General features: G+C 36.3%; 1 protein-coding gene across 2 annotated transcripts; it reads right to left on the minus strand.

The window, feature by feature from the left end:
• Positions 1–4,205: 4,205 nt before the first annotated feature.
• On the minus strand, positions 4,206–5,466 carry LOC132792294 (retrotransposon-like protein 1). 2 transcript variants are annotated; one of them, XM_060801592.1, is made up of 2 exons: positions 4,875–5,466; positions 4,206–4,813 (listed from the first exon to the last, which is right to left on the minus strand). In XM_060801592.1, exons 1-2 carry the CDS (start codon positions 5,297–5,299, stop codon positions 4,378–4,380), a joined length of 861 nt encoding a protein of 286 aa, XP_060657575.1. In that variant the 5' UTR covers positions 5,300–5,466; the 3' UTR covers positions 4,206–4,377. The 2 variants fall into 2 exon arrangements, with proteins under 2 accessions (XP_060657575.1, XP_060657576.1); XM_060801593.1 differs by having other exon boundaries at positions 4,206–4,808; positions 4,875–4,934.
• Between the last annotated feature and the right edge of the window lie 8,347 nt (positions 5,467–13,813).

The raw sequence follows: 13,813 nt of genomic DNA on the forward strand, positions 1-13,813 counted from the left end.
ATTATCAATCTGATAATACGACTTAATTAACAGTGTTCTGTAAGCACTCTCGTATATGTTAAGCTATTATATTAAGATCCACATTCCGTTTTTTTATCTCGCATAAAGAAGAACCAATTTTAACTTTGTGCTTTAAAGTCCTACGGGTTTTAGCTACGCGCTTCTGTAAATTATATTTTTCTTAAAAATGTAATTTATTTATTCTTAATTTAAGATTGTATTTAACTTGGTTAGTTCTTCTTCTGATTAGTAATTTAATAAATTAAATCATACGCAGTGTGGCTCAGTAATAATAAAATGTCTAATAATGTGTCTTTAATTTGTTAATTTATTTTTTTTTACATAAATGGTTTTGTACTTCTTATGATTACTAATTAATCGGGGGGCAAATATAAAATAATTCAAAATAAATTATTTAAATTGATAAATTAATTAATCTTAAAATAAACTTGTTTTTACCTTACTTTCTTGGTTTCTTGATAAGCAATTAATTGTATTTTATACATAGCAGTGCTCAGTTAAAGTAAAATGCCTATAGAAAGATACTATAAAATTATTGAGCATTAGTTTTAAATTACAAATAGATAAATCATATATTTAATAGACTATGAAATATATCAAACAATTTAAAATTGTTTTAGTGCGTCTTATTATATAAAAAGTTATATGGTTGACTAGTAAACTACAAACTATTAACCAACCACGTTGTCCTCTCTGACATCCTAATCTAAAGCTGCGTTGGTGTTTCTAATTTGACGCAAAATAATTACAGTGTTGCCAGCGCATTTAGTTTTAATCTGTGCATCAATCATTGTGACCCTCCGACACACCATTCCCCAGAACCCAAAAATAAAAACAAAAACAAAGATCGCTTGCCCAATTTGTGGCCACATGGGGCGTTAAATTTTCCATGCCCAACATGTCAAATTTTGGACACGTTGACTGTAAATTTCTTGCAACGCCCACGCCAACAGCAAAACAGCAACAGCAACAACAACATCAACATTAAGAAAAGCAACGGCAACAATAGCGCAATAACAACAAAAATGTTCTTTTGCATGATATATCAGAAAATTATTATTATATCTTGTAGGCAAAAGAGCACACACAAAAATGGCCGGCCAAACACATGTGGCCTGGCCTAGGAGTTGAAAACGATGGGAAAAAAGTGTTGTTTGTTTGCTTTTGTTATTGGTTGTCGAGCGGTGGTGAACAACAATAACAAACAAAGGTGCAAAGATACTCAAAAGATCATTTTTTTTTGCGGGCTGGGAAAACAGAATCGACTTACATAAAATGACTTTAAAGGCGACACATTTGCCGAAAAACAAAACCAAGAAAAACTGTTTGAAACAATTGTGGGCTAAGAAAATGCAAACATTTGCCAGAGCAACCACAGCAACAGCAACAGCAACAACAAGAACAACAACAACAACTGGCAAACAAGTTGGCCACGTCACGATCGCGATCGCACTTTGGCCGATTTGACAGTGCAACAAACGTCGACGACGACGACGACGATGAAGCTGAAGCTGAAGTTGCAGCAAACGGAGTTTTGTGTTGAGCCTTTTGCAGTTTAACTTGGTTAGTTGGTCAGCAGTGGCTGTTGCTGTTGCTGTGCTGGAGTGGAGTGGAACACGCTTTGTCTTTGTCGAACACAGCAACAACAACAACAACAACATTCGATGATTGCGCAACTTATGCTACACACAGTTTGAGAGCCATTGCAAATATGCTGTATGCAGTGCTTGTGTGCGGGGGCGACTTCGATGACTGCGTTAATTGCTGTCGTTGCCGAGATTGTTGTACTCGTTCGTTGTTGCAATGTTGCTGTTGCCTCTCAAGGCACCTGTACAACTGTCGACGCATGTCACAAAAATGCAGCCACGCCATGCATCAAATTGCAATCGAAATCACAGATCGCAAATCGCGCAAATCGACAAAGCAATCTGCAACTCGGCAACTGCAAAACAAACTCCGGCTCAATAAGTAGAACAAAGTTTTTTAATCTTGATTTATGCAACGCATGCAAATATTTGGACAAAGCCTTTGTTCTGCCTCCACTCGAGTGTGAGTGTGTGTGTTTGCTTTTTGTGGCGGTTCTCTTGAACATTTAAACGCACTTTGCAATTGATTTTAATGACTTGTCAGTTAAGCTTTGACATTGATTTATGCCCCCAAATGGTCAATTTTAGAAAGGCCCCATGCATCAGCCCACTACAGTTAAGTCGCTGCCCAAATGTAATTCAAGTCAAGTTAAAAACAATTTAACCACCGTCGCACCACGCTGCGTATGCGTAACTTGCCATTTCCGCTTCAAATTTGCTCCTGCTGATTACGGCACAACATCCGTTATAAGCAGCGGGATAGCTTTTAATCTTTAGGAAGTTTGTCTACATTTCATTTCCTAACTGTAATATTAAACCCTGCGAACAAAATGCAAACAATTTGTTACTCATACGCAGCGTTGTGTGACATGGTCAATTGCTCTGGCATCAAGTTGCGACAGCTTGGGAAAGTTAAAGCAGACCATGTATACAAAAAAAATTGGAAAATTTAAATTATTTCATTTAAAAGGCAACCTTTAAAACAAACATTTAATTGTCTCGAAAATTGGGATGCAAGTTTTCATTTCATTGGAGTAATGCTAATAAGAGTATTATTAAAAATGCACTTATTTACAATTACGAAAAAACTGATCAAAATGTCTGCAAAGTGTAATAACATACAATATAGTGATAATTTGATCTGTATTTAATACCAAATTTAAGTTAATCGCACAAATTCAACTATAATCAGTTTAAATTTTAAATTTAATTGCCTTTTGCTGTTATTTGTACCTGACTTTATTGGTAAGACATTTGAGAGCAATCATTGGTTTTTGTTATGTTTTCTTTAATTTTATTTTCAATTTATCTGGAGATAATAAGTAAATCCTATAGGAGAAGACATTAATAGTAAATTTTCTTAAAATGTAATATACAAGTTTATATTTATTTATATATTTTATTTTGTAATTTAAATTGCTTAAAAAAAGGAGTGTTGAGAATGTTTCAGGAAATGTTTTTTTTTGTTATCAAATGTGAAATTAAAATCAAGCTTAAATTATTTAAATATCAATCCTTATTTATTTGCAAAATTGCATATCTTACCTCGTAGTTGGCAATAATAAGTGAAATTTATTTTATTGATAAAATAACGATTATAATAAATTGAAACAAATCATAATAAAATGTAAATGATTAAAACATTTCAACATCTCGCTATTTGCAATTGTTGTTGATTTGTTTATTATTCGATTTGTGTGTGTTTTGGAGTGTGAGTTGATCATGGTTATGGCATCGCATCGCTGGCTAATTAAAACATTTTGCGCTGCGACATTCTTGCACGTTTGTGGCCAACAACGCAGCGACGCATGCTGTCCACATTTGGAGCTGGTCGGTCAATTCTAAGCGGCACGCCATAAATCTTCAGCACATTGCACATTGCGGTAATGCAGCAAATGCATTTTGCCGTCCACTCTGGGGATGCTATTAGTGAGATTGCCGAGTCGAAATCTATGTATAGTATATCCGACAAGTTGAAATCGAAAGACTTGTCAATTAGGCTGAAATGAAGCCCAGCCAAATGCCAAAGAGCTGGCTAGCAACCCAATTGTGAGATTACTAACTGAATTTGGTCACGCTATCGCTATCTTTATCTGCATTTGCTATCTCTTTCGCTCTCTCTCTATGCTATGACACCTCCTTTGGCGCCTGCAGTGCCTGCAGTTGATCTGGTTTTTGAGTTTGCTTCGATTTCGGCATCATTACCGCATCGCCAGAGTTTGATCCACTTTCGTCTGGCATCGTTTTGATTTTCGCACATTTAATGCGATTTTGCGCATTTGCGCGTATGAATTAAGCGAGTGACGAAATGGCAGACAGCCAGACAGTCAGCTGGCCAAGTGGAGCAGCCGCAGAAAGAGATACAGATATAGTTGTTTTGGTTTTTTTTTTCTTCTCTGCTTTGCAACTTTGCAACAAAGTCGATGCCTGGTTGAGGCAATTGCCAATTGCTGCTGCGCCTGATTGATTCCGAACGAACGCAACGTCGGAGTAGCAGCAACTGCAACGCACATGCTGCGGGATTACGCAAAAACCACAAAAAATAAGAAAAAGAAAAACCATTTCAACGCATAGATATTTCAATTAGCTTTTGCTTTAGATTTTCATATAAAGTAGGCGAGTAGTTTGTGAGCTTACATAAATCATGCTTTATGTATATTCATTAAAAAATACCATAAAATACCAGAATTTATATACCACATTGACAGGTTCTTGTTTTTTTTGGTATATCACATAGATCACTTTAGCACTGGGGTAATTTTGCTTTGCTTTAATATTCTTCGCTGCTGTCTGATTCTTCTTCTTCACGCTGTGGTTTGGCATCCTCGTAACCTTCCTCGCTGCTGCCCTCGTACTCCTCATGATCGCCACCGCCTTCCTCTCCGTCGCCTTCGTCACCTTCGTCACCTTCGCCCTCTCCTTCGTCGTGGTCTTCATGCACTTTGTACTGTCCTTTTCCCTGCTGTGGCGTCTCTTCCTCATGCTGCTCACCTTCTTCCTCCTCGCCGTCATATTCCTCATCGTCCGCTGCCTGTGGCTGCACCTCGTTGGATTGCTCGTGCTCCACTTGCTCATCGACAGCTGCGGCGCCGTTGCCATGGCCATGCAAACGTCCAATGCCATTGGTGATTACCTCAGCCTGGAAACCGTTGGCATCGTCAGCTGTGTATTTGACCACACGCAGGGTGCCATCAGGATCGACTACGCTGCGTTTATTAAATGCATGACAACAACAACAACAACTGTCGAAAACACTCGTTTACCTACCTGTAAACACCTTTGACGGCATCGCCGTTGCGCGTCTCTTTGCGATTCTGCAGCAAACGCGTCTGACCATCTTCGACGCCGTAAGCAAAGCTGTATTCGGGCCGTGCTACATAATCGGAGTGCGTGCCACCGCCATAGGCGTCGGGCACTTGAACCAGCTGCTCTGGCCCCACCACCGGACCCTCGAATCGTGAATAGGAATAGCCAATGGCCGAGCAGCCAGCGAATGTCGAGAAGATGATGATGCTCAACACTTTAACGCGTGCCGCATTCAATGTTGTTGCTCCGCTACTCCTCCTCGTTGTTGTTGTTGTTGCTGTTGTTTTGGCTGTAGTCGTAACACGGAAGCACAAACAAGTGGCAAGTGTTGTCGTCTTTGGTGTTCCAGCTGCGTGGCCAGTTATGCGTTGTAGTCGCTTCTTCATTGCGTTTGATGAATTTTGATTGAATTTCAATGTTTGTGCGTGGCTGACTGACTAACTGAATGACTCGTTGATTGATGGAATTAATGACTGACTAACTGACTGCCTGACGGACTGAAAGACAGACGAACTCTCTGACTAATTGAATAGCTGAATGTTTGGCTGACTGATTGCCTCTTCGCCTTTGATTGTAATCCTTTTGGCGTTTCGCGTATTTCTCTGTGGAATTGTAATTTTTACTAAGCGTGAAATGTGGCACTTCTGTCGTATTTATAGCAAAAGGCGTCTCAATCCCAGGGAAAGGTTTTTTTTATGTTTTAGACACAGCCACAAACAAAATTGAGTTTTGCATATTTCCGCAAATTATGCGCTTCAATGGTCACCGCATCCAACTGGAACTGGCCAAGAGCGTCTCTGCGGTGTGCATCAAATTGCACATTTCCTAAAACTGCAAAAGCGCAACATTTTCATTTGCACAATGCAAACTCAAGTGACATCACAAATCAATCAAATGCCAAGTGAAATATTAATTAAGCTGTTTGCCATTGAAGATGAGGAAATATGGCAAATAAATTTAACATTTTCTATTAGCAAAACGAATGACAATTTGGGTCGCGTGTATTTTCCTTTTAATTAACGCTTTCAACTCACTCGCCAAGTTTATTGCCAAGTTTCAATGCCTCCCCTTCACCTCTGCAATTGAATTGCCAAACACACATACACAAACACAGTTTTTTTTTTAAAGCAGCCTTGAACTTTGGCTTTACAAGCACTTAAGCATGTTTTATGTCTAAACTAAAAATTGCATTACGCTTGCACGATTTCAAATGATAATAAAGCGTAGAAAAGATGCTCAACCATGTTCCAGTTATAAATCCATTTTTATGGGGTTGCTTTGAAATAATTATTACAAAATTCAGTCGAAAGCAGGCTTAGACAAAAGCTTTTCATCGATATATTAAAAACAGAGATGTTGGGATGTTAATGAAAAATATGTAAAGTAGCATTTAATGTTCAAATTTGTTTCGAATATTAGCCAATAACTAATACTTTTAAATTCCAAAGCTAAAATTCGAATTATCGAAGCGAGTAAACATATTATTTTTAGTTTAGTCTGTCCGTATGAACACCTACATATATCTCAGAGACTATACAAATGTTAGAAGTTATATATGAATTATGGATTTTGTATGGGAAGTTAGATTAGTCATGATTAAATAATTAAATAAAGTATTTATAGTGAAATTAAGTGTTCAAATAGTTTTGATTAACTGATGCTCACAAGACAATTATTTTTAAATTAAAAAGCTAATTTGAGATAAGTTCACTAAGTAAAATGAAAAATATTTGTTGTTAAAATAAATGAGCAAATTGTGTAAATAATGTTGTTAGGCATTTTAATTATTACATTTTAAAACCTGGATTTGTTTATAAAATTGAGAAGATTATAAAATATATGTGTATAATTCAATTAACTAACATTCAAAGCTCAAATTTAATACGATTTAACACATAATAAAAATGTTGAGTGGATAGATTGATTTTCTGAGCATTTTATCTTTAACTTTACCATTGTTAACTACACGTTAAATACCTTTTGGATACAATAGTTATGCATTCGTTGTAGCTATGCTTCGAACGTAAAAAACGATTTATTTCCAAATTGTGAAGTAAGTGCTCAAAGTTGTCACAATAAATCACATTTAAAGCGTCCACTAATTAACATAAGATATTTTGTGTATTATTTCGCTGGCTTATTGAAGCCTCATTGACCAACTCAGCAACTGCGCTTCAAACACACCTGTCCAGCTAACAACAACATCAGCATCTCATCAATATTGCTCTGTGACGGGGTAAAGAGAAAAAAAGAAACAGAAGAAGAAAAAAATAGGCAGACATGAAAATCGCTTTAAGTGCGTTCAGCTGATTAGCAATCGGCTTGAGGCGATGTTTATAATGCTTGGTTTGGAGATCGAACAGCTGGCGTCATGATAACCTGGCCAAAAGCAACACATAGCCGAAAAAAACGCAGCTGCAATTTTTCGATATCTCGATTTTTGTTGTGATGCAGCTTTGACCTTTTTTTTGTGAACATTTTTATATTTTCGATTTTTTTTTTTTTCGTTTGGTGAGGGTTCCGCCAAAGAAATATGGCTATTATTTTGACTACTTCTAATTTATAAGCAAGGCGCATTGTTGTAGTAAGTAGTTGTGTCAATTGTTGTTGTTGTTGCAGTTGTTGTTGTTGCTGGCAAGTACGACTGTTGTTTCGGCATGAAAAATGCATATATCATTGGCCTTTGGTACTTGGCGGCAGTTTGTTTTGGGCTTTAGCGCAAAGCGCGCACAGTAGCCCAAGCCAGACAGACACAGATGGACGGAGTTTGCTGGCAAACCTGGCAGCCGGGCAGCAGCCGTGGGAAAACTTGTTGTTGGTCGTTCGAGGCGCTTAATTACCCATTACACAAATGCGGCAGAAGGCAGCAAAGGCAGCAGCAACAACAACAGCAACAGCATCAACAGTGGAAGCTTCATAAGAATCGCGTATTGTGAATTGTAATTCGCAGTTTTTCGGGGAGCTTTGGGGCATTTGGCTATTAACGCCAATCCCGAACGCGTAATTAAGACGCAAGGCGTGAGGCATAAATCGCAATAGTTTGTCAGTCAGTCAGTTCGTTGCCTAAGTCTTTCGTTTTGCCCTTTAGCGGCGCACGCAACCAAGCAACTCAATACAACTCTAAACGCCAAATGTGCCATTGCATTATGACTTATGCCGTTGCTATGGCCATATTATTGTTGTTGCTGTTGCTGTTGCTGATGTTGCTCATGTTGATCCATGTTGCAATGCAAATCGTTGTCATTGCATTTCTTGTTGTCGCCATTGTCGCCGTCTGCTGTTGCTGTGGCTGTGGCTGCGGCTGCGGCTGTTGTCTGGAATGAGGGACAACGAAGCAATCAAAGTCTATTAAAAGCAAAACTAAGCCACATGCCAAAAAATCATGTTGCTGACCAACATTTTGTAGACAAACAGTCAACAACAGAGCCTAAATAGTTGCCTAGTTGACTCTGAGGGGGTGGCTGAGTGCAAGTGTGGAAGGGGGCGATCTGCTTTTCTGCTTTTTTGTAGATTTCTTTCTTGAGATAAATTGCATGTGCTCTCTGTATGTGCTCTGTTTCTATCTGCGATTATGTAAGCAGCACAGCGTTCCAGTCGCAGTCTCAGTTGTAGTCTCAACAGCTTGAGAGGCGCCTCCAGTTCCAGTTTTGTGTTCCAGCTTCAGTTTGCGGCTTTTCACTCTTAAAGCTAGACATAGTTACACAGCCAACCGTCAACAGCTTCAGCTCTGCTCTGGTTAGTCTCGCTTTTGATTTTGTTTTCATTTGTCGTCGTTGTCGTCGTCGACGGTTTGGTCAGCTTTCGATTGCAACAGCTTCACACACACACACACACACACACACACTCGCACTCGCACAACAAGACTCACTCTCAAATGGCTCGTAATGAAAATGAAATTGAATTGCGCATGCAGGTAAAAGCGGTTTCATTAACCGCTTGTTATGTGTGGCGAGTGTGCAGAGTGTTCTTTCTATTGGATAAAGTTAAGACAACAGATTTCCTTTAATCATGGAAAATTGTGTTGTTATTGCATGCAATATTAGGTAATTGTTTTCTTAATGATAAGTAAGAATTAATTTTGCTTTTTAAATATGCATTTTTTAAACTCAAATTTAGTTGAATTTTAATAATAGAAAATTGTGTTGTTATTGCTTGCCATATTAAGTAACTAACATATTTATTTTTAATGATAAGTAAAGTATTAATATTGCTTTTAAAATAGGTTTTTTGATAGCTTAAGTTGAATTGACTTTTAGTAATAGAATATTATTGCATATAATTATTATATTATTATAATTATTATATACATACTACTAACTTTGGCAGCTAGTCCTTTAGAAATACGTCAGTGTTCATTTTAATTATATCTAACCTTTTTAAATAATAAAAAGATGTATAATGAGTTGATATACTAGGAATTAATATAACTATTTAAATGGTTTTTTAAAAGTTAAAATTTGTAGAACTTCAGTAACTGAATATAATATTTTACATGCATACATACTGTGTAAGTATTTGCTTAATGGTAAGTATGATATACTAAGAATTAATATTGGATTTAAAAAAAATTTAAGTATACAACATAAGCAAGTATTAATATAAATAAATGATGTATTGTAGCATGCAAATTTGCTTATTTAGTTGCTTAATAGTAAGCATTTAGACATTATAATTAGACTATGAAAAAAAAACCGCTATTGAAATACGTTTTTCCAAAACGAAAAGATGTTGGATTATTATTCTAAGATTAAGGTTTGCATCTGAGAGTTTGGAGTTAAAATTTTATTTAATATAGTGATGCAAAAAAACATTGAATTTATATATTAATGGTAACAGCTATTTCGTTTTTCATATCTTATATGATTATTTATTCAGAGAGTGTGGCAACAATTCAAATTCAATTAAATTAAAATAGGTTGGTATTTTATGATGATTTTCCTAACATATTAACTTATGATAATTGCAAATATTTTTTTGGTTTCAAAAGAAATGTATTTTGTGAAATAAAGACAAGTCATCATCGCCTGTTGTTTTACTCATACTGTGAAGATTATTAATAGCTGAGCAGCAGCAACTTGTCAACAGGTTGTCATAGAGTAAGCAAACAAATATTTTATATCTTACGAATAATGTCAAAATATCTTTGCTTATATTTTGCCTGGATTTTTGGCTGCGTATCATTCATTGTTCATTATGTTATATAATTATAATTATAAAAAATATTCCTGGACTTTCGGCTGGCTGATATTATTTATGTTATCATATGCATATAAATTTTTGTTCAATTTCCTGAACCTCTGGTTGTCAATAATTTTTTATTTGAAAGCAAATTTATTGCACTAAAATATTTAAAAGTAGTAGACAAACCTGAATACTAACTACTTATTTTTGAACTTGAAGTATTTGGTTTCAATTTAATGTAGTTATATGCTGACTAGTTTGCTAACTAGCCAAGATATCAATTTATTATTTATTATGCTATTTTTAGTAGATCAGTGGAGCAACAAGTTTGCGTTAAACTTTCAATTTAAAATTATGATTTGCCACCTCGGGAGCTATTAATCAAAGTATTATATACACAATTTGAAGTATAAATCATGCTGGTCTAAGCATAACTAATGTGTATCGGTTCTCGATCTCTGTGCCGTGGTTGCTGCAACATGCGTAACTCATGTTGCATGGCATTGCGTGGCCGAGAATGAGTTGGATAAGTTGCAGCCACCGCTTTGGTGTCTGTCATGGGGCATGAGCGTTGCATTCAACTGTGTAACAATGTGCGAAAACAAATGCGACTATTTGACAAAGCATAAAATGCGTGGCACATAAATTGACGCAATGCAAGTGCACCTACACACACACACAGCTGCCCCAAAGTGTGGCATGCCACCAAGTGTCGAGGTGCCAATTAAAAGCAAAAGCAAAGCGAATCGCAAAATCGTAGCAAAATGGAACAGATCTTTGGCCAAAGCGACGTTGTTTTCATTCTGTGTGTCGGCATTTGTGTTTTATGCCCCTTTGACATGCAATCGCGTCCAGTGGAGTCGGCACAGTTTACACGAGGCAACAACAACAACAACAAGATCGAGAATTGCCACCAAATGAAAAAAAATTACGAAATTTGTCGTCTGACAAAAAGTGCAGCAAACGATATAAATTAAATTTACAATTTTGGTGCTCATTAAACGTTGAGCTTGCGGCAAGTTGTTGTTGTTGTGGCAACTCTTGTTGTTGTTGCAGTTGTTTGCCAAAATTAGAACATCGCTTTGGGAAATCGCCAAAATGCCTTTAATTGTTTCGATTTCGGGTCTTGCTGTTTCGCTATTTCGCTGTTTCGTTGCCGAATGAATTTTCTCGCGATTGTCACAAATTGAATAATGTCTCAATTGAACTGACAGCAGCAGCAACATTGTTTGCAGTAGTTTGCCCAGTTCGCTCGGCTAATTACGTGTTAAAAGACAACTAGACTTTTTACATATATTATTTTCATTCACCATTGTATAATCATAGTTTTATTTATAGGCATCAGCTCGAATGTTTGTTGCTTGCTCTATATCCTGCCAGCTGGCCAAAGTGAAAGGCAAACATGCAACGCCCACTTATCACAGCTTATGTACCTTATATATGTATACATAACTTGATTTTTATATAATTGTAACTATTTTGACTAATTTGCGCATGCTAAGCGCAAAAAAAAAACGAATGACTTGAACAACGAACTTGCTCGCGTTGCTACTGCTGCCTGAAGACGCCAAAACGAAAAAAAAAATTAGAGCAAACTGCCAACTAACTAACTGCGAACCATGCGAACCGGTAGCCATTTGCCAAGTGCCAGAAAACCAGACAAGCAGACAACCCAGACAGCCAGCCACAGGCTATCTGGCAATCACACTAGTGACCAACATACAACATATACTATAAGCCAGACAGCAACAGCAGCAGCATCTACAACCGGGTGTAGAGCACAAAGATCGATGCATATATGGGTCAGTGCAGCGTGCACGTAGACGATCTGATAATGTAGGCAGCAAATGCAATTTTAATTGCCAATCATCAAAGGCAAAAGCACAGCACAACTTGTTGTATAAGCTGGACGAACAATTGACCGAAGATTGCAAGATTGCAGAAGCGATGAATGAAAAGCAGTTTATAAAGAAAATCAAAAAGTAGCATAAAAATAGATTTTATTTTTGTTTCATTATATATTAATTAAGAGTCAGATATGTGCAGTTAATATTGGGGCTAAATAATACAACGCACAAAAAGGTAATAATATTTACCGTAGTTACATTGCAATACAAAAAAATAAATACATGCAAGCAAAATTAAAAAGATATCAATAAATTAAATTAATATTCAACTAATCTTGTTATGAAGTAAAGGTTATTAAACAACTTTTATAAAGTTAATGAATTATTTGTATAAATATAAAAAACCAATTACATATACAAAAATGTGTAGCATAAAAATCTCTTGATTTTGAAGAATATAAATTATATGTGATATATAATCGTATATTTTCGTAGTGAAAATCTTTCAAGGAAGTGTACTTATTGTAAATAATTTAAACAAAATATAAAATTTTTAAAAAATTGTAACAAAAGAACTATATTTTTCCTGTTATATTTTTATAACACAAATAAATATGATACTAAATTTTAAAGAGTATTTACCAGTCGTATATCCAAGCATTAATCCCTACCAACCACTTTAAAAACTAAATAAAAATAAAAAGATATCATCTACTTTCGAAAAATTTATTGACTGCCACCAACTGTTGACTTTGCCCCAGAAATGTCTTCAATTATCTAAGAATCTGAATACGCTGCACCCTCGAACATGCGTAGCAACCACAGCAGCCTTTTAAAGACCCAACCCCGCATTTATTATCCCCCCACGCCAATCAATTTCAATGTTCAATAACTTAATTAACCAAAAAGATTGAGGTTACATTTACATGCAAATTGCATTTGCTGGCTTAAAACAGAGAGAGGCTAGATCTCACAGTCAGCGCCTCCCGACTCACAGAGATACATATAACATAACAACGATTTACAATCAATTAAATTATTATATGTTTGTATTGCCAAAGCAATCGTTAAAAAGAGCCAGTAATTAACAAGTTTACTTATATGTGTACGAAGAACCAATAATTGCCGTTGATTAAACTGCGCCAAAAGCCATGGTTAATTGACATTTAAGGCAATTCATTACTTAACGCTTAACAACAAACATATTTGGGCTAATAAAGACTGCGGGGGCTGTTTCGATTTTTATTTTTGGGCACAACTGTTTTTAAATACCAATTGGAGTCAGCCAAAAGGCATTGCTAATTGCATAAACTCCAACTGTTAACTGTATTGATACTGTCTGAAAATGCAATTTTCATTTTTCACATGCTCGACTTTGCGAATTTTTTTTCCCAAAACCCAAAAATTTACATACTGTCTGCGGCGCCACAATTCTCAGGCTTCAATGGTCATTGGAGCACTTGTTGTTAGTTGCAATTAATGTTACATGCAGACGGGCTGCATAAATCAGCCTAATTGCTATATTTAAATTCTAAATTTGGTGTTTTTAGCCAAGAGCACGAGCTAGTCGTGCCTTACGGTTGCGAGTAGTATGTGACCCGACTTGCTCAGCGACAGCAAAAAAAAGAAGCAAAAACATTGTCTTCAGTGTATTTTACTTGTAATGTATGCATGCATTTAGTGCCACTGATAGTCAGCAGGTGGTTGGTAAGCATTTATGGGGTTTTTTATTTTATTTTTATTTATTTCCTTTTATACTGCCAAATGATGGCAAACAAGTTGTGCAATTGTTGACAGTAGACTGTGATTCAATTGCGCGCGCAATTTTATCGATAAGTTGCTATCGCTATAAAATGAATCGCTAGTCGACAG

The sequence above is a fragment of the Drosophila nasuta genome, chromosome 3 (genome assembly GCF_023558535.2).
Source record: "Drosophila nasuta strain 15112-1781.00 chromosome 3, ASM2355853v1, whole genome shotgun sequence".
Classification (NCBI taxonomy): Eukaryota; Metazoa; Arthropoda; class Insecta; order Diptera; family Drosophilidae; genus Drosophila; species Drosophila nasuta.